Genomic DNA, 26,420 nt, shown 5'->3' on the forward strand with positions numbered 1-26,420 from the left:
TGTACTGCTGCCATCAAATGCTTGATGTAAGGACTAAGAAGATAAGATAAAAGAAATTAGAGCTTGTGTGGAGACATAAAGGCAGTTGTTTTTCACCCTCTCTATTTGCGAGTGGAACAAAGAGGAAATGACTAGTAGAAGTACAAGGTACCCCCACTATGCACCAAATGGTTGCTTGTAGCATATGTATGGAGATATACATTAATACCTCAATGTAAATCAGACAAAGAGGCTAGGAAACCAAATGTTGGATTGACAGCCACAGAGAGAGATGAAGCTTTTGCAGATGAAATGTAATTACTTTTGATCAAATTTGCAATTGAAACTTTGGGGGCTTTACCAATTATTGAAGAATTTAAAACTGAATTTCAGTTTGGTGTTTGTTACATATATAATTTGACACATATAACTATTGTCACAGAACAAAAAAATCCTTAAACAAATGGGAAATTAGATTTAGAATGCCTGGAATCACCAAGTCCCAGATTTTAGAACATAAAATATTCAAGAGGCTATACAACCAATTCAGCTTGCTGCTCTTCTCTGAATCATTTTACTTTGCAGTGGGTCAGATACTTAATGACCTGTTTGACCAGTATTATTTAGAGTTTCAGTGATTTCTGTAGCTCACTTCAGAAAAATCTCAGGATTACACTTTAACCAAGGTCATGATAAAAAAAATTGTTGAATAAATGACATTCTGTTTATAGGGATGGTGATTGACTTATTATAAGGTATTACTTTTTATTTTTGACTCGATCACTTTTTTTATGACACAGTCATAACTGGTTTCATATGCTATGGGCATCAATGCATGAACACTTGTTCATCAGATGCCACCCATAGCTTCCGAGGATAGTATTTGAGAGCTGAAACAGGTTCTACATCTGCATCTACATCTACATCTACATCTACATTTATACTCTGCAGGCCACCGAACAGTGTGTGGTGGAGGGCACTTTACGTGCCACTGTCAGTACCTCCCATTCCTGTTCGAGTCGCGTATAGTTCGCGGGAAGAACGACTGCCGGAAAGCCTCCGTGCACGCTCAAATCTCTCTAATTTTACATTCGTGATCTCCTCGGGAGGTATAAGTAGGCGGAAGCAATATATTTGATACCTCATCCAGAAACGCACCCTCTCGAAACCTGGACAGCAAGCTACACCGTGATACAGAGCACCTCTCTTGCAGAGTCTGCCACTTGAGTTTGCTAAACATCTCTGTAACGCTATCCGGCTTACCAAATAACCCTGTGATGAAACACACCGCTCTTCTTTGGATCTTCTCTATCTCCTCTGTCAATCTGACCTGGTACGGATCCCACACTGATGAACAGTACTCAAGTATAGGTTGAACGAGTGTTTCATAAGCCACCTCCTTTGTTGATGGACTACATTTTCTAAGGATTCTCCCAATGAATCTCAACCTGGCACCTGCCTTACCAACAATTAATTTTATATGATCATTCCACTTCAAATTGTTCCGTACGCATACTCCCAGATATTTTACAGAAGTAACTGCTACCAGTGTTTGCTCCGCTATCATATAACCATACAATAAAGGATCCTTCTTTCTGTGTATTTGCAATACATTACATTTGTCTATGTTAAGGGTCAGTTGTCACTCCCTGCACCAAGTGCCTATCCGCTGCAGATCTTTCTGCATTTCGCTGCAGTTTACTAATGCTGCAACTTCTCTGTATACTACAGCATCATCCATGAAAAGCCGCTTGGAACTTCCGACACTATCTACTAGATCATTTATATATATTGTGAAAAGCAGTGGTCCCATAATACTCCCCTGTGGCATGCCAGAGGTTACTTTAACGTCTGTAGACATCTCTCCATTGAGAACAACATGCTGTGTTCTGTTTGCTTAAAAACTCTTCAATCCAGCCACACAGCTGGTCTGATATTCCGTTGGCTCTTACTTTATCAGGCAACAGTGCAGAACTGTATTGAATGCCTTCCAGAAGTCAAGGAAAATGGCATCTACCTGGGAGCCTGTATCTAATATTTTTTTTAGGTCTCATGAACAAATAACGCAACTTGGGTCTGACACGATCGCTGTTTCCGGAGTCCATGTTGATTCCTACAGAGTAGATTCTGGGTTTCCAGAAATGACATGATTGTGTCATAAAAAGTGATAGAATAAAAATTAAAAATAACGCCTTATTCTCTTCTTTATTCATTTTTCTCCTCTCCTGTGCACTTTATCTAAAAATCTTGTTTGATTCTAGACTATATAAAAGTTTATGATTTGAATGCATGAAAACAAATTTCCATTTTGTATCACTTACTGGATGTGCTTTTCTCATAAATTTGTTGCTTCTGAGTTATATTCAGATTCATTGTTGGTACGGGATTCTGGATACGGACCATAATATATGTAATAAGCAGTTCCCAAGTTTTCTATATACACATATAACCCCCCCCCACCCCTCCCCAGTACGGAGTACGGCTTATGAGCCCTGAGGGGGCGGGAGGGGGGGGGGGGGGCATACGAGTGTCAGCGTCAGTGTGAGTGGTTCGAGGCAGCAGATGCACAACTGGAAGCTCCATCTAAGTCGGGTCGGTGTGCGAAGGTGCGGAGGGCGGCCACCCATCCAACTGTTAGTCTGAATCCAGTGTGGGTGAATGATGCGTTGGCCAACTCGGGAGCAGCGGTATGTGAGAGGAGGCAGCGTGTGAGCATGCCTTCCCTGAATGCGTACTGAGCTGTCTGAAGAAATGAAAGCTTGAACACATAATGGGTCACACTCTTGTGGGAGGGAGAAGCTGTGCACTATCTTGACTTTGAGTTCCTCAGTGAGGGTTGGGTCTGTGCTGTCAGTGAGCAGTACAAGCACATGATTATCTAACACCATAATTGACATGTCATCGACATAGTCAGGTGGTACGTTGCAGCACAAAATGAAGGATGGGGCATCTGCATCTCTAGTACCTGAAATGTCTTCAAAACCTGTGAATGGGGATGATGATGATGATGATGATGATGATGATGATGATGACATGCCTGAGGAGCCCGTGAACTGCAGTGGTGACTTGTTGGACGGAGAAAACCTAACTGTAGGTTAAATGGACTCATTAGCGTGTTCGTTAAAAGAACATGTGCTCAGGCAGTCCGACTGGGATGGCAGAGGGGTGTCTGAGTCTACAAAGGCAGGCTTGAGCCTGTGTGGAGAAACTGTTTGCGGATGATCTTATATCATAATGTCGAATGTCATCTCGTCCCTCCGGAGTACTTCGAAGGGGCCGAGGTAAGGGGGGTTGTAAGGGTTGTCTGACAGAGTCATCCCTGAGCATGACATGTGAGCAAGTTCTGAGTGCGTTTGGCATGTAAGTGTCAGGTGGGGAATGGCTGACAGGTGGGTGTAACCGACTGTTTCTAAGGTGTGCACGCATCCTTCCAATAAAGTCTGGGAAGGAGGGGGACTCCTCGGGATCTTGGGTGAGAATTAGTTCCCCAGATAAAACAGAGTTTTCCTCTGGTGGGTTGCAGAAGGCGTCCACCAGTGGTTTGTGATCAGTATGAATGAAGAAAGGATAGCCCTCAATGTCAGTGGCAGTAATGTTTGACGGCCTCATACACCGCCAGAAGCTCTCTATCTAAAGCGGAGTATTTCTTCTGTGCTGTAGACAGTTTTTTGGAGAAGAAATGAAGTGGTGAAACCGTGTCACCTTTGCTCTGTTTTAATACGACCCCAACTGTGATGTCACTGGTGTCCATACTGATGAACAAATTGGCAGATGGATCCGGGTGGGCGAGTATGACTGCGTGAGCTAAAGCTGTTTTAAGAGCCCTGAAAGCCTCTAGCATGGGTTTAGTAAAACAGACTGGTTTTAACATCCAAAGTTTGTTAGCCGGAGAGTGAGTCCATCAGCGGGGCCTGTGTGGCGGCAGCAGAAGGTAGAAGACTGTGGTAGTAATTTATAGTACCTAGGAAACATCAGAGTTGTTTGTACGTAGCTGGGGGTGGGGGGTGATAGACTGCACATGGGATTTGGGAAGCTGTATTCCGTCTGCGGTGACAGTGTAACCCAGAAATGTCACAGAAGACTGATGCAATTGGAATTTTTCTTTGTTGACCTCGACACTGTTGGATGCCAAAGTCTGGAGGACCTGGGATAAATGATCTTCGTGGTCTTCAGTCAATTTGCTGAAAATGAGTATGTCATCTAGGTATGCGAAGCAGAACTCAAATCGTTGTAAGATTGAGTCAATGAAACGTTGCCACATTTGTGCCGCCTTCTTTAAACCTAATGGCATGAAGTTGTACTGGAACAAACCATGCGGCGTGATGAGTGCAGTCTTTAGAATGTCTTCCAGCACTACGGGAATCTGGTGATAAGCACGTTTGCAATCAATCACACTGAAGATTGTGGTGCCCGATAACATATGAGTGAAATCGTTTATGTTTGGCATGGGGTAATTGTCCATGACAGTGCAAGCATTTAAACGTCTGGCGTGGAGTTTTGGGATGAGTGGGGTGCAATGAGGTGTAGCCGTTAGCGCAAGTGGGAAAAGGCAGCATGAAAGTCACATGCCTATTACACAAGCGCGGCATGTTTGTAGTGGTCGAATGCGCGTGCAGCACAGAGCGGAGTGGGATGCACAGCAGCCATCTGTTGTTAACTTTGCCTTGGGCAACTGGCACAGGCAAGTGAGGTGCTGGCATCACACAAGGGATGGCTGCCTGTGTAGTGGGTATGGTCGTGCTGCATGAGCGACTGTTATTAGAGACACTGTTTGAAACACGAGGCACTGCACGTAGTGGGCACTTGGACGGTGCGGAGGTTACTGAACGCGAATCGTCACATGCAATGAATGTTTCTTAATTAACCTGATGAATGTTTGAACTGATGCTTGGCGATGAAGTTCGATCCGGTGAAAGAACTGCAGATTGCAGTTTCAACAGCGAGGTGCTGGCTGCAGCGAGCTCATTGTAAGTGTGAGCACTGCATTGTTTCAGCTCATTGTTCTCCCGGCAGAGGTGCACTGCTGAGTCGTATTCTGGAAGTACTTTAGTGACACAGGTCATAATCTTGCCCGCGAGGGCGGAACACTCGCAGACTAAATCCCATGCTGCGGCAGAAACGTAACGAGGAGAATGGGTGCCAGAGCACAGTATCTAAGTGTTAGATGGGTGATGTAACACTGAACACTGGACTATGTTCGGGGAGAGCTTGTAATGAGATAAAAAATCCATACCGAGAATTGGTTCATCAATGTTGGCAATGTAGAAGGTACACGGAGGAACACAGAGAAGGGGATAGGTGCACCATCACTTTCACAGAACCAACAGTTTGTAACGTTGATGCGTTGACAGCTTGTAGGAGAGACTTCTTGGTGAAAAGTTGGTAGGAGCCAACAATCAAGGTATGACACACGACAGCACCAGTGTCATTTAGGTAGACAAACTGCAATGAAATATCTATCATGTATAAATGACCGCTCGGCCAAGGGGACGAGTGGATGGAGTGCAATGTTAGTGGACACCTGTGAAGTTCCTTGCAGGACTCGGCGTCACTTAGTTCCTGCAGTTGGCATTTGGGTGTTGCCGCACAGTAACCTGCACTTCTTGGCCACAACCCCAAAACTCTTGTGGTACCAACAGTATGGATGAGCTGGAAATGTCGGTGGTGTTGACTGTGATAGCGGGGGAGGCTTGTCCTCATTGATCTGTTCTGGGATGTAAACCAGGACGTATGGAGTGTGGGTGATTTGTGAGTGCTGAGAAAGAGGAGAGAGCGAATGAGTACTGCTTGGCAGCGTAGAAGGCTTGAAATTGGAACAGGCCCTGCCCCTGCCTACAGACGGCCGGTAAACAGGAGGTGTAGTGTCACACAACGATGGTGGATGAGTTGGGTATTTCTGGTGCAGGAGCTCATACAGCTGATCTGCGATGCATAGGCGAGAACCAACAGGCTCAAAAGAGTGCAGCAGTAGGTGTATCTGTAGGTCGGTAGGTTACTTGGCAGACCATACCGCCCACAGGCTGACATCTGGCATTGTGTGTTCACTCATAAGTAAGCCGAGACGGCGCCAAAGTTGTGATGGAGTGTGGTCCCCCAGATGCTCCTCATACAGAATCTTGATTATCAATTCCTGTGACGAGCAGACAAGATGGTCCAATATCGTTTTCGTGGTAAACTCGTACTTCGGTGGCGAAAGTAGGAGATCACAAATTAAATCCGAATGGTCATGAAGGTGTGTGACCAAACATAGGAACTTGGAATCGTCATCAGTCACTTGATGCAGCTCAAAGAGGTGCTCCACCAGTGTGACCCATGAAACTGGATTGTCCTCGTATAGGGGAGATAGCTTGGGTAGGTGGCCTGGAGGTGGAGACGAAGGGTCTTCGGCATGTCTTGGAAGGCCTGCGGTCCCATTGCACAAGAGTTCATGCTGGGATCCGGCACCACTGGAGCGGAAATGTTACTAGCACACACGTTCGGAACAATGGCTGGTTGTAATGTCTCTGAAGATGCCTGAAAACATGACGTGGCAGGCACGGTTGGTACCATGGAAGCAAATGGGTGAGGGCGCGTAATGAGGGCCCGTAAACTGGACCAAAAATTGCAGGAATAGCACTGACATAGTCCAACTCAGAAATGACACTGGAGGTTGGCGTGGCAGACGTAGATGGTACTGCAGAAGGAGCAAGTGGTTGTATGGTCAGAATCAAGGCCCCCTGTGGTTGAGGGGGGTGCGGGTGGGGGAGGTAGGGGGGTGATGGCCTGGAGCTAAAAGTGGCAACAATGAGAGTTTTCCGCGCACACTGGCCACGCACCCTTCGTGGTAGGACCATAAAACACTGGTGAAACCTGTTGGCAGTCGCACTGTTGTAGTACAATGTTACTGGGTGAAGAGGCTGTGTTGAGTGCACTCCCTCGTGGTCGGGAAACTGAGCCGCTGATCCGGTGGTTTGTTCTGGCGAACTGGTTGCATAAAAATGTCTGTTATTGATTTGTGAGGAAGGCGAGACTGGCGTAGCTTGGTAATAGTTGACTGCGTGTATGTTTTGCACAGATGGTGGCATTGCACACAGCACTTCTGTAACCGACATCGTGACACGTAGAGTATCAAAGCGTACGTGTGTATTTTGGTCCCTTTGAACTTCGTAAGAGCGAATGATCGTCACACTATTTAGTAGATTGTCCACTTCAGTTTTCACTTGTTGTTGTGTGTAATCCGGTGAAACAAACCCTGAGTCCATTGTCTGAGGTAACTGCATAACACTCAGTCATTGTGGAGTTACTAAAGTAGAGGTTATCCTCGTCGAAGATCATAGATCATAGATCATAGATCATTGTCTGTTAGTTGCGAAGTAACCGACAGTGGAGGGTTGCGTTGGCCTGGTTGTAAGAGCTGGGCCTCCAAATCTTCGTAAAGAATGTTCGGTGATGTAGCCATGGCGTCGTATGTGAAGCCTGTTGATTCTATACGACCGGCACGGAAGTTGTGGAAGACATAGAACTTTTTGTCCAGGGTCACCAATATGGGATTCTGGATATGGACCGTAATATACGCAACAAACAGTTCCCAAGTTTTCTATATACAGATATATTTTAGCATAAAGACTGATACAAATGAACATTGCATGAAGTACAAAGGCAGACTGAATTAAAAATGGCAGCTCGTCAGAGCAGTTAATGTTCCAAAGATTGTAATTTGTGTGGTCGATGTGATCTATCAATGCCACATTGGTAAATAAAGATTAATTTCATCAGGGTGTCTCCATTGTCTTGTAATGTTATCACATCAGCTGGGGACTGCCATACTTCTCACAGTAGTTTAAAATTGAACTAAACACTGGTAAAGGAGAAGTGCAATAAGGGAAGAAAATGTGATAAGGAGCTAAGAAATAAATGCTAGTTACTGAAACTTTATTTTTTTTTTATTTATTTATTTATTTATTTATTTATTTTTTTTTTTTTTTGACAATGTTGAAGTTTTGAAGTTTATGTGTCTATGGAATTTGGAATGAACCATGTAGCTTTTATCTACGGAGTATCTAATAGCAACAGTGAGCAACTTTGTGAACCAAAGTCAAAAAATATACATCAGAATGACAAACACTACATGTATATAACATCTGTAGCTCTTGCTTCTCCATTTAGTAATCGTGTTTAATGCATTTGAGCTGAAGAACTACAGTGTAGAAAGAGTTAAATTTTATGGTCTATTTAAAAGTTGTAATTTTACTTTTGGGACTCTGACTACATGAAAATGTTATTAGAATTGTCAGATATTTGTGCTGTTGGGCTGTGGAGTGTTTTTAAAGTTAATTGTCCTTTAGCAATCTTATATACAGATTAACAGAAAATTTCTGCAACTTTTGTCTTATCTGTTCCAGGATCGTAACACCTTCCACAGATTTGATAAGTTCAATGCAAAATATAATCCCATTGGTGAGAGTAGGCTGCGAGAAGTTTTCCTCAAGACAGACAATTATCTTAATGGAAAGTACTTCGCTCGCATCATCAAGGTATAATAGAGTTTTGTGTTTGCTAAAGTTAATTGCTGTATTGAGAGTTTGTTTGCTGTTGCTGCTTCATTTGCTACCACTGCTTTTGATGCAGAAGCATGCTGTTTGAACGTAATTACTTCTTAAGCAGATTACCTTCATCAGATTTATAGAGTTGTAACAAAATAAAATAATCTAAGAAAATTCTTTAGATTACGTAACTGCATATTTCTTTACAGGAAACTTAAAGGAGTAAAATAGTTTAGAAGATCTGTAGCACCAGTAAAAAGGCCATAAATCTCTCTGATTAATGGGCTGAGCTGATCTTACATGTCAAAACAAGAAATAGGAATCATGGAGAAAAAGGGGGTACAGAAATCTGCAAAGAAAGTAGTGGAGGGTCAAACGTTTTACTCAAATATACAGTATGTAATTTTTTTATCACAAATGTTGCATATATAACAATGAAAATAACCAATTTTTGACAGTATAATATAATTGGATAGATAACAAAATCTATTCACCAAACAATGCCAGTAGAATGCACATATAAAAAAAAGTTTTACGTAAACAAGCCTTCAGAGGTGGTGGTTCATCCTTCTGGCAGAAGGATTTAAGGGAAGGAAGAGGGGTGAAGTAAAAGGAGTGGATAGGTTTAGGAAAAGGGATAGAGTTTAGACTAGTCACCCAGAACGGCTGGTCAGCGGGGAATAAAAAAAAACAGATGGTACGCTAGGTACTGCAGTTGGGCCTGCACAGGATGTATTTTTTACAGACCATTCAACTGCCCACTATTGACATGAGATGAGAGTTTAGAGCACACTGATGTGTCATAATGTTAATGATTGTTTGCACATCCCATCAGGTTTGTGTGCAAACTTAAAAGGTCATCAAATTAAAAGCTTAAGAACCTGAAGGTTAAGCATTAATGTTTTGAAATGGAATGTTATCTTGTGCAAAAACTTAAGCAGTTTTTCCCCAAAATGGTCTTTGTTTGTTATTTTCTTTTGACTCTATTTAAGCTTTCAGCAAATGATTGTTTCTGTTGAGAAGTGGCGCCATTTTCACACCTCTGATTTAAAGTGTTGCTCAGCATTATTTTTCTTTTCCCTTCCAATTCGACAGTTATAAAATGTGCAGAGTATTGAATTGACCTTTAGTAGGTATTCATAGCTATACAACACATACTTCACAATGATACAAATATAACTGATAAGTTACTTACAAGAACTCTCTTTGTGTGTTGGGGGAAGACTTTTGACAAGGTTGAAATGCATTAAAAGGCTTTGCTTTTTAGTCACACTATAGTCCAGCCACTATAAACTGGCAGTCATCCACAAGCATAAACTACAGTTATGGCCTCCAGAGGGAAAGGAGTAATGTGAGGGAAAAAGCCTTCTTACAGGCCAACAGCCTACCCATGTTTCAGTTTTTTCTGAAAACAAAACTTGATAGATGGTCATAGGAAATGGCGATCCATTTTGGTGAGAAATGGTGGTAACTGAACTCTGTTTCAGACTGAGAAAAGAAAATAATCAGCAAATCACAATGGAAAGCAGTCAGTTATGAATACCACACAAGTACTTGCTGACATTCACTCTGTTTTGAATGAAGCAATTCAAGCCTGCCGTCAACCAGTGTTTGACACAACCACAGTTCAACATACCTGACACCTAAAACTGTCATATTAAAATGTACCAACTTCCGAATCTCATCTAGCAGACAAACATAAACATTTCTTTATTCTAAGATGGTAGGTACCATAGTTGGGCGTACACAGGATGTATCTTATACAGAACATTCAACTTCCCACAATTGGTGTGAGACCAGAGCTTAGAGTGCACTAGTATTCACTGTGATAATGATCTTATGCACATTATCTTCAGAAAGTGGACTTCATTAGGTGATTTGCAATACCAGTAACTGAAAACTGTGAGTACCTTTCCAGTATTTATAAACAGAAAATAAAGCTATTTTAAGCTATTTTTTGTGTCTGGATACAATCCACTGTGAAATAGCATTTATCAGGTAACTTCGCTTTTTCACATTTTGGGGCAAAATTGGAATCTAAATTCACATTTATCACAAACTGGGAATTTTTCAGGTCCATAGTGATTAGTAGTTTGTTACAGAAATTATTATGATAGTAATAATAATAATAATAATAGTAATAATAATAATTAAGTGGCTTTTGAAAAACCATAAACTTGTAGATTTTCTGTCTTTATATTTTTGTAATCTGCATAAATAAAATCATAATTGTGCATTTGTTCAAAATCGTGTGTCTCCAAAGATTCTTCACCAATACCTTTAAAATTTTAAAACAACATTGCAATCGAATATTCACATGTCTTTATATATATTTACTGGAGCGCCACATTGACCATATGACATTCCCGTAACTATATAAGAGCATGCACATATTGGATTTCAATGTTGTGTCAAAATTTCAAGGCGTAGGTGAAGAACTTCTGCAGATTATGATTTTGAACAAATGAACAATTACATCTACATAAATAAAAACATGGAGTTTGTTTGTTCAAAATCCTAATGCACTAAAAGTTCTTCACTGATTACTTCAAAAATTTGATGTAACATTCCATGTGAATATATATGACAATATTATGAAAAGTATAGTTGCTATTTATTATATAGTAGAGATGCTGAGTTGCAGGTAGGTGCAATAAAAAGATTGCCAAACAGTGTATGGCAAGGCAGCTAGACTGTGTGTGTGTGTGTGTGTGTGTGTGTGTGTGTGTGTGTGTGTGTGTGTGTGCTTTCTTTGATAGTCTTTTTGTTGTATGTATCTGCAACTCAGCATCTCCGCTATATGGTGAGTAACAACTACCCGTTTCATACTGTCATTATTCCATCCTGGATTTTCCATTGTTAGATATGAAAACATTCAGATGGACGTAGGCTATATATTTTTAAAACATGTAATATATGTGTAGTACATAAAGGTGAAACATCATTACCAAAAATTTCAAACAGTGCTTGACCGATTCACCTCAAATTTTTACATATTACTGTAATAAATGAGTGGACACACAAGCTCTACATTTTTTTAATATACACTGATAAACAAAAACAGTACGACCACTACCCACCACAATGTAGGATGCTGCCTGGTGGCATTGTGAGCACGTGACGTGGTAACAAAAGTACAGGTGAGATATCACCTTAGCAAAGATATGGACTGCAATACGGGAAATCCATTGAGATAAGTAACTTTGACAAAAAGCAGATTATTATTATGCAGAGTCTGTGAATAAGTATCTTAGAAACAATGAAGCTGGTCAAATGTTGACATGCTACTGTTGTGAGCATCAAGGGGTAGAAGGCCAGTGACACTATGATTAGTTGTTAAATGGTTAGACGTACACAGCTCTTAGCAGAATATGGGTTGGAATTTGAAGGCTTGCCTGCTCTGTAAAGTAGCTTAGATGGTGATCTGTGTCATCTTTGGTGAAAGAAAACAATGCTGGATCATGTACAAGTGTTTCAGAGAACCGTGTCCATTGTACGCTGTTGAACATGGAGCTCCGCAACAGACTACCTCTATCTGCTCACATGGACACAGGCTGCTATAATTAGTATTATGCTATGGGAGACATTCTCCTGCACTTGCATGGGATCTGTGGTAGTAATAGATGACGAGCTGACAGCTGGAAACCACGTGAATCCCTTCATGCTAAATATCTTCCGCAACAGCAATGTCCTCTTTCAGAAATGTAATTTCCATTGTCTCAGTTTGAGGAGCATGATAGTAAACTCATGTTGATGTCTTGGGGACTAAATATGACTGATGTAAATTCTTTGGAACCTATCTGGGTCACTGTGGGGTGCTATCACCGTGCATGCAAATCAGTGACCCGTTACCTATGTGAATTACATGACACGGGCATAGAAATCTAATGCCACATACCTCCACCTCCACACATCTGCCAACAAACTTTCAGATTCCTGATAGGCAGAATCAGTGATGTATTTTGTTTCAAAGATGGACAAACAAGCTATTAAGCAGGTGATCATGTTGTTTTGAGTCATCAGTGTATATAAATATATATACAACAGTAGCACATTCTTGGCAGACAGGAAAGTTGTAGTTAAGGTATATGATTAGAATATTGCTAGAAAATCTGAATTTGCAATAACAATAAACAAGAATTGTTGTTTTTTTTCTTAATTGTTGGCTCAAGTTAAGAGAGAGTAGGAGATGGGCAGAGTGGTGGGAGGCAGTGGATATGGAGGATGGAAAGGACGAGAGAGAGGGGGGATGGAGAAGATGGACAGAGAAAGGGTGGAGGAGGTGACAGACAGATTGGAGGGCGGGGGGGGGGGGGGGGGGAGGGAGCGGAGGCAGAAGGAAATGCAGAGAGAGTGGGAGGATAAGGTAGGGAGAGGGAGAGGGAGAGGGAGAGGGAGGGAGGGAGGGAGAGAGAGAGGGAGGGAGAGAGAGAGGGAGGGAGAGAGGGAGGGAGGGAGAGAGGGAGGGAGGGAGAGAGAGAGGGAGGGAGGGAGAGAGAGAGGGAGGGAGGGAGAGAGGGAGGGAGAGAGAGAGAGAGGGAGGGAGAGAGAGAGAGAGGGAGGGAGAGAGAGAGAGAGGGAGGGAGAGAGAGAGAGAGAGAGAGAGAGAGAGAGAGAGAGAGAGAGAGAGAGAGAGAGGGGGGGGGGGGGGGGGAGGAGGAAGGAGATTAGGATTTACATACAATTCCCTTACATTATTAGAAACATGCTTTCTCTTTTCTTTGTTTTCTGAGCCACAGTAATGTGTGGCTGAGTGCAGATAGTTAAATATAAATAAGGTAATACTTTATTATTTGTTTACTCATAGATAAGAAGCAAATACACTGCTGTTCAAAACTTTTGGACAAAGGTAACTTTCGCATGACGTATCACTGCCAAGTAACATAACTCTATGAAACTTGGATTATATATAGAAATAATTGCTACAGCACAGTGTAGAAGGTATATTAAAGGAATTCACAAAGAGTCGAACAGAAATGACACTTCTATTCAAAGATGATAATGACACAGAAGTCACCATATTTCATGATAGTCCCCTGGACATTACAAAAGGCGGGACATGGTTCTTAATAGGATATGTGATCACCGTGATGGCAGTGAATGCTCTGCAGTGTGCTCTCATGCTGACCATGTAGTTAGTAAGACCTCTTCTGGCAGGGCATTCCATTCCTCCAACAGCATTGTTGACAGCTACTTGATGGTCGTTAATGCATGTGAATGTGCTGCAATATGTCTCCCCAAAACTGAATGGCTTCTAAAACCAAGAGCTTCTCCACCTGTGCAGTTCACACACAGTCATCCATAAAAATGAAGTCGGGGCCAAATACCCACTTTAAAAGGTGCATACAGGTTAGGACTACAGTGTCACAATAATGATGGCCGGTCAGTGTACTGTGTTTGAAGGTTTTGGGGTTAGTATGGCCATGCAATGCCATGCCTCCCCACACCATAACAAGTGAATCACCAGAATGGTCATTTTTCATACTGCTTGACGTGTCTGTGTATTGTAAAAGGAACCTTGTCAAACATGATTGTTTTGCCAGTCCAGGCGTTATGGTGTGGGGAGGCATAATGTTCCATGAGCGTATAGATCTTCAATCATTGAACATGACATGCTCACCAGTCAGAATTAGTGTGGCACTGTACTGCTTCAACATGTACATCTTGTCAGGGGTGCATTTGGCCCTGATGTCGTTTTACAGGTGGCAAAGTGCAGCTAAGTTTTTCTCACCAGTGTATTTTTATGATCTTGGAGAAATGTCTGTGTGCCAAGTGGGCTGGTTGTCTACGTGTATGAGGTACTCTGAGCATTTGTATGTATCAAGTATGCCAATTGTTTGTGAATTGCGAAGTACAGACCATAACAAAAATTGACCACCGATCAGTTCCATTACATGGGAAGCTTCTATTTGCTAGTATTTGAAAGCAGGAAAAACAAACAAAACAGAGGACAATGTGAACTGTGATAATACGATTGGCAGAAATATGAAAGTTTGAAAAAGTATACCATTTTAAGCAAAAGAATTGTACACCAAAAAAGATGGTGGTATAAATCAAACAACAACACACTCTTTACTGAGAGAATACTGATAAAAATTATAAAATTAAAAAGAAACTAAAGAAATTTTAAAAAAACATGATAGCAAATACACTATTGTTTTGTGATACTATTTGAAAAGTACACATCACAATGAAGAGCTTTAAACTACTGCAATGAAATCCTGTAAAGACTGAAAGGGATGCACCCCAAGGAAACCTTTTTAGTTTAGATTTAAAAATCTGTAGTTTATTACTCAAATACTTTGAGCCTGCTGGAAGCCTGTTGAAAATGATACCTGCAAAATGCTGCACACTTTTCAGTACAATAGTTCATGAAATGTTAGCAGTGTGCAGAATAATGCAGTCCCTAAGCAATGAGTCCATGTTAGATTCACATTCTGTGTTGGAGTAAATATGTAGAGATTGATAACTGCCCCAAAATGAAGAATTGCTTTGTGCCCCATAGTTTCTGTCATTTTGACTGTGGCAACCTGATGCTGCAGTGTCTGTCTTTGGCTCAACATTGTAAAACGTGTAACAAATTCAGTGAAATAAAAAAAAAACAATGTAGTTCACTTGTTTATGTACATATATAACACAACTGCTAAATTTTCCTTTGTGAGAGAGGTCGTGCATGCCATATGGTTCTGATTCGAAATTCGTCTTATCATTCATGTCATTTGCATAATCTTTTATGAATTAGGTCAGCGCTCATGTGTGTCAAGATATATTAGTGTATTTCTGAATGGTAAAAAACTCATACTATGTCATAATTGTAAACATAATTTGCACTTTTTAGAAATTTTTGGCAATGGTATCCTCATTTAAAAACAATAATTCCCTAATTTCATTGTATATTTATGTGAAAAAGGATACACTTTTGAGAATGTTCTGACACTTGTACATTTTTGTGAATTTCGTAAGTTATGAGTTTTGTGTGTAAACTTATGTCATAGTAAATCAGCATTTGTGATTGACAATTATGATAAATAACTCAGATAATGTGTCACATTGGTTTCCTCTTTCAGCAGCAGTGTGTATTTTTGTGTATTTTCTGCACTTATCTTAATTTAATCCTATGGTCAAATTTATTATTGAACATAACCTAAAAAACATTTCAGAAAAGCAGTTAAATTTATACCAAGATTGTCATTATAGATATCTTGTTTTGGGTGTAAATCAATTTAGTTCTAAAAGGCTATTTTTAATATGCGTAGGTTATCAGAACCATCAATTAAAGGAAAATCAGCCAGCTTAGATTAAAGTAATTTGTTTCTGTTCTGTAAAATATTGCATCAACCACAATACTGCACAACTGTGTATGCTGTTCTGAGGCGTGGGATGAGTTAGTTGCTGTTCATAAGCAGCTAGAGATTGCTCTGACTACTATCAAGAGATTGGAAACAATTACAGGTGGTTATGCTGGGATGGCTACGAGGAGTCCTGTACCAGAAATACCAACTGTACTTAAAGTACTATCTTCTCCTGTGGACACTTGTCCTTTTACAGGAAGTATAGAATCTGTCACTACTTGTGAGTGACATGTCAATGGTAGATCTAAGTGCCCTGTCCAGGGGAGACAGGGACAAGGGAGAACTGATAATGTTACAGCCAACACCAAACATATTAGAATTGCTGCCTTCCACTATAACTGAAATTGAGCCAGTGATATTTGGTGAAACTGTTGGGAAATATGTTGAGTCTTGTGATAAGATAAAGCAAATGCAAAAGGATAGGGGTCTAATAATTGTCAACAGTTGATATGTGTGGCAAATAATGGTACCCCTTAGCAAAACAGTAGCAAGGAATGAGAAAGAATACTGTTTACACTCTGGGGGTGTCATTCAACATGCTGAAGAGGCTATTCTGATAGCCATTAAGAAAACAGGGTGCAATCAGCTGCAAATTGTGGCACATACTGTGGCAAATGGTGCCTGACATCCAGGCTCTGAGGTCATTCTTGGGTCATTGCAGCAACTGGCAGAGAAGATTGAGAGTATCAGCCTTGCTCATGGAGTTTCAAAGCAGCTCATAATTTGCAGCAATGTTCCCACACCTAATTGTAACTCCCTGGATCTGACTCAAATGAACTCGGTAATTCTCCATCCAGTCCAGGTAACATCAGCTGTAGGAGACCCAGAACTATTAGTGTAAAATCCAAAAGTATGCCACCCACAAGAAGAGTATTAAAAACCTAGTAGTTAACTGCCAAATCATTTGCAAAAAAAGGGCCATAGTTTCAATTGCTCCTCAAAAGCAGTGAGCTTTTTGGGGAAATTTAAGTTTATATTGAAAGGATAGACTAACTGGTAAAGGAGGTGGTGTATTTGTCACAATAGACAAGAAACTAAAATCCACTGAGATAGAAATTGAAGCTGAAGGTGAGATTGTTTGGGCAAGACTCAGTATCAGGAGTGGGCACAAAATTTACCATTGGATCCTTTTGTCACCCACTAGACTCATCTCCTGATGTAACTGAACATTTACATACTAATGAACTGAGGTTTCCTCATTAGTCTCCCAATCAGATAGTAATCATTGGGGAGACTTTCATCATCAAAATCAATTGGAATCATTGCAATTTTGTTACTGGTGGTTGTAATGACATATCCTGTGAAAACATCACTAAATGCTTTCTCTTTAAACTACGTGTAACAGATAGTCTGAAATGCCACTTGTGATGGAAATTTATTGGATCTAATGGCAACCAACAGACTGGACTTCTTTGAGAATGAGAGTGTCTGCATTGAAACTGGTATTATTGACCATGAAGGTGATCTAAATGATTAATGGAAAATCTCATATAAAGATGTGAAACAAATACTAACAAAGAGATAGAGGGGCTGGCCAGTACTTACCTCAGCTCAGTACAGCCGATAGATACACAAAACAGAACAGAAAATTTACATTCCTAGCTTTTGGAACTTTGTTCCTTCATCAGGGAGGAGAGAGAGGGGGAAAAAAGGGAAGAAGGGAAAGTGGATTCAGTTACTCAGAACCTAGTTTATGAAGCAACAGGGAAAGGTAAACAGGGAGGGTAGCAAGGATGGAGGCATGGTTGTCAGAGGGAAGCCAAAGATATTCTACTGTTAAGTACTGTGCCAGCTTCAAACCAAAGAGGATGTGTGCAGAAGTAAAGAGGTATATAGTATAAAGATAGTATATAGTATAGTATAAAGATGGCTAATAGCCATTCACGCATCTTTTCATCCTACATAGTTGTGTTTATCTTTATACTATATAACTCTTTACTTCTGCATGCTTCCTCTTTGGTTTGAAACTGGCACAGTACTTAACAGTAGAATATCTTTGGCTTCCCTCTGACAACTATGCCTCCATCCTTGCTACCCTCCCTGTTTACCTTTCCCTGTTGCTTCATAACCTGGGTTGTGAGTAACTGAATCCACTTTCCCTTCTTCCTTTTTTTCCCATCTCTCCTTCCTGATGAAGGAACAAAGTTCCGAAAGCTAGGAATGTAAATTTTCTGTTCTGTTTTGTGTATCTATAGTCTGTACTGAGCTGAGGTAAGTACTGGCCAGCCCCCCTATCTCTTTGTTATTATTGACCATGAGGCAGTTGTAGCAATAATTACTAATACAATACAAAAGGCCAATTAAAACAAGTAAAAAGATTTATATTTTCAGTGAAATACATAAAGAAGCAGTAGTGTCATATCTTCGTGAGGAAACTGAAACTTTTAGCTCAAAGCTCAAGACAAGAGCATGTAGAGTGGGGGTGCTGAACCCATTGATCATGACTGACTGGCCAATTGCAAGACTGACTGGCAAATTTCAACAGCTTTGAGTCAGTCTTTCAAAACCCTCATTAGAAATCTGTGTAAATGAGATGTTTTTGTAAAACACCAGTTGCTGACAATGAATGTTTCACACGGTATTTATAGGCAGATGTGACATCATCGTCTTCACTTGTTTCATCTGCATCTGCATTTCACCACCTTTAACACTCTTGTCAAGCAACAGTCTATCCTCCTGCATGGTGAGGTTACTACTCGTGAACTGTAACATGGTATGTTGTGAGCAGGAGTTCCAGCAAGCGAGGAGAATGCTCAGGGTGTGCTGTGGGAGGAGGTGCAATTAAAGTATCCTTCCTACCTTCCTCACTGGCATTTGGAAATAATTATTTGGTTGAATCTCATTCATTTTGTTATTTAACTTATGCCATTGCAATTTTGATGTTGTGTCAATGTTTCAGGCCCTGGTGGCTACTGTGCATTGTCATTGTTTTAAAGCACTGACTGTGAAAAAATGTTATATTACTTCCATGCACAAGGTGGCAAAAAATATTAATTAAGATTCTGTAGGAATCTAACACAAGGGTTTGAGTTTGTATGTACGTAATAGTGAAATGACCCTATGTAATAAGCTATCAGCCATTTTGCTTCCAATCAATGTGTGCACAATCCTGATACAAAGACCTGAAATATTAAAACTCATAAACCACATTAGCATATTTTAGAGGATTCTACAAATGAGTGCAGGCAGATTAGAAGAAAGTTAATATACCCAGAGCAATTATCCATATCTCTCTTCACTAAAGAAACACAAGAGATAGTGAAGTGAACTTCAGAACATGAAGACCTCACTTGTCTGCTTTTGTTTTAAAAAGTGAATAACATTTAGATGTAATCTTTGCTGGTTTTCACTATACACAGTCTGTAAAATTATATTTATGTTTTATGATGTAGTTCTCATATAGCACAATCATTTCATCACAACATAGATAATAAATGAAATTTAGTATGTTTTTGTATTAACAAGATTTGTTTCAACAGTATGTGATGTAAGGGAGAATCAGCTCCCCCTCCAGTAGGCCACATAAACCTCTGTTTTTAAGATGCCACGAAACAACAATGGTCACAGTGGAGGTAATGATAAGTTATCGAACCTGAGACTGCTGTTTGTATTGTCAAATAACTGCCTCATTTCTCATTTTTGAAAAAATCCTGATCAAAATAGCACAGTAATACACATCACAGAAACAGCACAACTCAGTGACAATGCAGCCAACACCAGCAAGTAGTGTGCCATACAGATGGCAATAGACATCTCCAAATCATTATGATGTGAAGTTTCCTGATCGCTGCCGAGTGTTACCAATCAGAATTAGGAGTCTGTGTGCCAAGTTACCTAGTAACATGTTTGTGAAAAATGAGTGCAGCTAAACCCAGGAAAACATATCATTTCCATGGTGAGTGGTAGGAACAGTTTTTTTTGTTACAACACAAAAGGGTGGGTGTATAAGTCTGACACATAATAATACTTCTGCCATACCCAAAAAGTGAAATATTGAATGCCATTTTAGAACAACTCACAGAGACATCGAATCGGAACTAGGGAGTTAGGAGGAAGAACCTTTCTAGTCTTAAAAGTAAACTATAATCACAGCAGGGGTTTCCTTTGTAAAACCTCTACAAAAAAGCCTTTCATCAAATATTGCATCATTTTGTATATCAGAAGTACTGATGAAATGTGCAAAACCATTTGACAATAGCACAGTTGTTAAGGAGCACTTTCTTGCACCTAGTTAGTCCTTGTTTTCCACATTAAAAAACAAACAATGGAAAATCCAGGATGGAGTTTAACAATACCAGGGAAGGAAAGCTGCTACTCACCATATAGCGGAGATGCTGAGTCACAATATACGCAACAAAAAGATTCACACAATTGAAGCTTTCTGCCATAAAGGCTTTTGTCAGTAGCGCGCGCGCGCGTGCACACGCTCCTTAACAACTGTGCACCTGCAGTCTCGGAGAGCTGAAACCGCACTCCGAACAGCAGCACCAGTGCATGATGGGAGTGGCGACTGGGTGGGGGTAAGGAAGAGGCTGGGTTGGGGAAGGGGAGGGTTAGTATGGTGGGAGTAGCGGACAGTGAAGTGTTACAGTTTATACGGAGGGCAGGAGAGAAGGTACGGAGGGTAAGTAGCGGAAAGGAGAGAAATAAAACGAAATTAAAAGACTGGGTGTGGTTATAGCTTGATACCAGTGCCTACCAATTTTAATTGTATATTACAGCATTGAGGATGGTCACTAAGTGACCGAAAATCGATTTTGCCGACAATAAAACAACAAAATATGGCTAATGCTTATTTTCCTTCCAATTTTGATTTAACTTGCTAAGTATTGACAGAAAGTGGCTGTTAAATATCTATCTGTCTCAATTGTACCACTAATTGTTTAGTTCTCCCATAAAAGATATATAATATGTTGACCACACCCACCTTCTGCTGTGATACTTCATTCACAATCGATCATATAATTTCATTTTGTCTCTAAGACCTACCTTCACTCTTGGTGTGCTGTATTGTTTTCGCTTGGACATTTTGAGCAATTTGCAATACTGTCTATAGTAAAATATTTTAACTGTCATATGACTATTCTTCATACCTTGGCTCAGTTCTTGTGTCCTGCTTGACACTGAATGCCTATTACAGTAGTTATCCAATATGGGTACTTATTGGTACTACTTTCATATGGAATTTTCTAATGAAAAAGAACTAACAAAGAATATTATTATTATTATTATTATTATTATTATTATTATTTGAAACTTGTGGACATTGTTCAAATACTCGTTTTGTTCAGCATTTTGAAATGGCAGTAGATTTGAGTTAAATATGATGTACATGTTGTCTTCTTTGTTTTCCGGCCCCTCTTATTTTTTCACAATTGAACATATACAATTTGTATAGTTTAATTGCCATCTCGTACAACTGTAATAATTACTGTTGCAGATGACAGAAATTATCTTGTAAAACTTGTAAATATAATGTATTGATTATAGTTGTTAATATTTTCGCATTATTTTGATGGTCATCAATAATTATACTACTAATTTTCTTTATTTATTAAATGAAGAGTGTACATTATTTAGCACATTAATACCATAAAAGATTCTTGCAGAGGACCATAAGAATGAAACTGTTGCAGGAAGTGGCATCAGATCTTGAAGAGAGTAAATATCAGAATGCAGAACTTCGTTTATCCATATATGGAAAAAGTGCTGATGAATGGGACAAGTTGGCAATATGGGCAATAAACGGAAATGTGTACTCAGATAATATTCGCTGGCTGATACAGATACCTCGCTTATTGTAAGTATATAATACACTGACTTTGACAGGAAACACATGAAAATAAAATATTTTTTTTATCGGTGTGTATTTGTTGAACTTCTAAATAAGTGTGATATTGTATCTACACTAAAAATTAAATTCCACCATTGAGGTATAATTTCACAAACTGAAGGTGGTGTGTAACAAAAGTGTTCTTGAAGGGACAGAGGACCATTTCTCCAGTTTCAACATTCTGTAACTGCCTGAAGAGATTGATAGAATTATAAAGCAGAGGGGGAAAAGAACAACTGTCATTTCAATCATTAATTTTTTAAATTAAAATATACTGTTGTAATCATAAGTACAGTTTAAGCATTGAGTATTAAAACAGCACAATGGGAGGAGACAAGGAAATGAAAGGCCTTTTTTGACAGAAATGCTCAATACATTCTATCTTGATGTTTCCAGGTCATTAAGAGAGAGAATAATACAATTAGTGTTCCCCTCATTCTGTACTATGAGACTAAATGTAAATTCCATCTAATCAGCAGTAGTATGTAGTTAGTAAGGGGGAAAGCAGGAATACATCCTCTATCCATCTGTGTACTGTTTTCTTTACAGCCTTCCTTTGCTGCACACACCCCTTCCCTTTCCAGTTCCTCCTCCCCACACCTTCTTGTGCCCATCACCCCTACTCTTAAATTCTTATCTCTTTTCCTACTTCCCCCCTGTGGTATATGCTCTAATTGAACAAGCTGGCACAGTGGTTAAAACAGAGGACTTGCATTCTGAAGTGGAGTTCAAATCCCTGACAAGTCACTCCTATGGTTTGTGGGGGATAATACATTATCACCATTTCCATTAGGTATAATACATGAGGAAGATTGTCAGTAACCCATATGTACACCTTACTTACTCTAATTGCAGTATATTGTCATTGCTTAAGATCTCTATATAAGAGAGAGTAATGTTTCTAGAATTATATTGCAACATTGGTCCTTAAAAGTTTGAGAGCAACTCCCTCCCTATTCCAAAATTTCTTTTCTGTAGCCTCTGCCATTGAACTTTGTTGAATTGTTCTGCATGTCTGCATCTATGATAATTTTCAAATACTTGAAACAGTAGTACTTCATAAATATGGAATCTGCTACTAATAATACACAAACAATGTGAAAACTACAGTGTTAAGAACTGTACCATAAGGACACCTTGTCTAATTCTGTCACAAACATGATATTATTGTTAGGATGAACACCTACTGTCTGGAAGATGGCAAAAGTGACTGCCATCAAAAATCTCCAGACAAAAGCTTTGAGAGTACGAACTGTAAAGGCCAATTTGCCTATTGAGTTTGTTGGTCACACTTCAGTAAAATCTCCTATGTGGATATCTTCAGTTACATATGGACCTTCACACCCTACAACAACACCAATTCAGTTTTTAATTTGAATTTTTCACTCATTCATTCATTTCCATTTGGTTTTCTGTAATTTGCGTAATGAAAAACGACTTTTGGGGATGTGGGATGAGTCAAATTATAAACCGATGCATTAAGCATGGAGCCAATCAAAAGTAGGCTTTCCATTGAGGCAACAGGCCTTTGTGCCACCTTGGTATGGTAAGAAGACATCCCACACACGATGAAATGTTAGAGACACCCACAGTTGTGTAAGGAGGGACTAGTTTCAGAATGATTATTTTTAAAACACTTTGTTACTCATAGTAGCAAAAACCTTGTGAGAAGAAGACTGTGATTCATAGAGTGCATTATTTGATACCATGTGGACGTCACCATGTAATGATATTGCCATCATCTGATACTGAGAATTCATCTGATGTTCCAATAAGTAATCAAAGTACGTAGTTTCATCCTTCAGGCAACCAGCTGAACATTGTGAATTTTATGAGTGCGCCTTCTGCCAAAGTGAGAGAATGAAAATGTGAACATGAGTAACAGTTGAATATTTCTGTGGAATTTTTATCACAGAATAAATATTTGAACAAGTAAGTAAGCAAAAATATATGTATGTTAAACAAACACAATGGTTTCCAAATGTTTGATTCAATATGTGCCAACCAACAAGAATGAAAGAAAGCAGTTGTTTGATTGATTTTGTGTATGGGATTGGTGAAACTACCATTCATGCACTTATCAGTCCCAGGATCCAATGTTTCTTCAAACATTCTCATGAAAAGTAACGCGTAGAGACCATTTCAAAATTCTGTTGAGAATGCTACTTTTAACAGACAATACGCTAGTTGATGCTTTAGATCATCTCTCAAAAGTTCAAGGAATTGAGTTCGAGGAACTGAACAAAAATTTAAAAAATATTATGATGCTGTCAAAATACTATGCATCAATGAGTTCTAATACCATTTTGAGAACAAATTATAACTAGGCAATATTTGAAACAAAAGAGACACAGGAATAGCATCAAAATGTTTAAATTGTACATAGTTTTCAAATTTGCACTGGTTAAGTACTAGGTAAAGAAGATACCATATCAAGAAATGTTATGATGAATTTATGTAATGATAATTTGTATACCAATGTAGCTTTGGCAAGCAAACTAATAACAAAGACTATGCATTTGATTGGCACCCTTCAACTAAATCACAAAGAAATTTCCAAAGAGATTGTAAGGACCAAATTGAAGTGCAGGGAAGTGATTGCAAAAGAGAATAATAATAGAATTATGGTCCTAAAATGGAAAGACAAAAGAGATGTTATGGTTCTCTCAACTAAACATTTGAGTGAAATGGAAAACACTACAATCAAAAGAGGGGTTTATTGGAAACCAGAAATTGTTACTGAATATAGTTAGGGAAAAACTGCTATTGACCTTTCTGATCAGATGACTGCATATAGCAGACCACTAAAAAAACATACAGCATTCAACCATCTTTTTGGAATGCATTTCAAGATGTGACGGGATGGAAAATGTCAAGCACAGTATTTCAGAAACTCGGCAGATGCACTCAAACTTGAAGGAGTTCTAGCCAGTGTTGATACAAGAAGTACCAGTTGAAACAAAAGAAGGCAAGGAGCATAAAGTGAATCAATATTGTTCTGAATCTTGAAAGACAAACATTCAGGTGCAACGCAGTAAGAAAATTAACTGAGCAGGTGAATACCTTTTGTAATCAGTGTGCATCTAAACTCCACCTTCATACTGAATGTATTCAATAAGCTTAATTACATTTGTTTTTTAACCAAGATACTGCCATTCCTGTGCACTGATATCCAAATAAAAAGTACACTGTCAGACCCATGGGACTGATGGCACCCTATTGAGGAGTACCCTGTCAGATGCAGGCTGCTTCTGTGAAGTACACTAACTACCAGTTAAGACTGCGGCTGTTACTGTTGTGGTCTTCAGTTAAAAGAATTGTTTGACACAGTTCCACACTAACTGTGCAAGTCCTTCATCTCTGCATAAATCTTCAAAAGCTTATATTTTCTTATAATCCACATCGTACTTTTGTACAAGGCTACACTGCATACAGATACCTTCAGAAAATGTTAATGAACACCACCACAGCTGTATTGCAGGTGGCCCCTTTGTGATAAGACTGGTGATGAACTTAGTCACCTGATGCTGTTCATTTAGATTGAAACATGTTGTTGCATAATAAGCATACCGTAATATGCAGCTGTGTTGGTTTTTGTTAACATTTACATTATTCAAATGTGGAGAACAAAATGATAAAATTTATTACCTTCTAAAAATACTACATGGTACAAATTCATATTCAGTGTTGGCAGCCTGACCCCCTTAAATATTCTACTGCTACAGAAACAAGAATAATAATTCAATGATCTGTACACGACAGTTCTGAACCTGAACTTGAACACGAATCTAAATCTCGGCATCGACATGACAGTGACTTGAGTAATCCATGAATGATGGGACTGGACATACAGCCACCAATCAAACTGAATTCATTGTTTACTGCAAAAAAATTGTCCAGATCCAGATTGGAACTTGGAATGTGGGCTCTATAAATCAAACAGGCCAGATTACACAAGTATTATGTGAATTCAGTCAGTGTAGACTAGGCATAATGGACCTTTGTGAAGTTTGTTTGACAGGTAGTGATCAAATAGCCAATGGGGGCATAACAATAAACATTTGCATGGTGTTAGACTAGTACTTAGTCAACAAGTGATTAAGGTTCTCATTGAAAGGGAAGTAGTTAATGATCAAATCATCACTGCATACTTTCATTATACTCACCCTAGAACAACTATTGTGCAAATCTGTGCACTGATTGAAGATTCAAATGATGAAGACAAGCCTGGTTTTTTGTTGTTGAGAAGCTGCACAATGTTCGTAATGAAACGCCTGTCATATCTTGCACTTCTTATGGGTGATATGAATGCATCACTTAGCAATGAACATAATGGCTTTAACATGTTGTTTACCCTTTCCAACAGCACAATGCATGAATGGCAAGGATGAACACTTCAAATTATTCTGTAGCTATAGTGGGCTCTGTATAAGCGATAGCTTGTTTCTACATACAATGATACATAAGAAGACCTGGTGTTCTTCTGATGAAACACTAAATGAAATTAAGTATGTTCATATCAACAGCTAACAGAAGCCATCTAAATGAGATACATGAACCTGTCAAGCTGTGTATGTTGGGTTGGACCATTTCGTGGCCATGAAAGTGATGTTCAAATCTCAGGAACACTGACAACCTGAATGACTGTTTGATATGGGAAAGCTAAAAGATGATGTAGGAGAAAATTCTTTCATAATCAGCCTCAAAAATCAATTGCAAGCACTTCAAGCTCTA

At 39.5% G+C, this 26,420-nt stretch overlaps 1 protein-coding gene across 4 annotated transcripts in view; it reads left to right on the forward strand.

Moving 5' to 3' along the window:
- Positions 1-26,420, forward strand: part of LOC126480260 (AMP deaminase 2) — a 473,603-nt gene that overhangs the window by 357,089 nt on the left and 90,094 nt on the right. For all 4 annotated transcript variants that reach the window (XM_050103850.1, XM_050103851.1, XM_050103852.1 and 1 more), the window contains 2 exons: positions 8,361-8,492; positions 21,490-21,653. In XM_050103850.1, the coding sequence (XP_049959807.1) occupies positions 8,361-8,492; positions 21,490-21,653 (296 nt within the window). The remainder of the gene's footprint in view (positions 1-8,360; positions 8,493-21,489; positions 21,654-26,420) is intronic.

This window comes from Schistocerca serialis, chromosome 1 (genome assembly GCF_023864345.2).
Source record: "Schistocerca serialis cubense isolate TAMUIC-IGC-003099 chromosome 1, iqSchSeri2.2, whole genome shotgun sequence".
Taxonomy (NCBI): Eukaryota; Metazoa; Arthropoda; class Insecta; order Orthoptera; family Acrididae; genus Schistocerca; species Schistocerca serialis.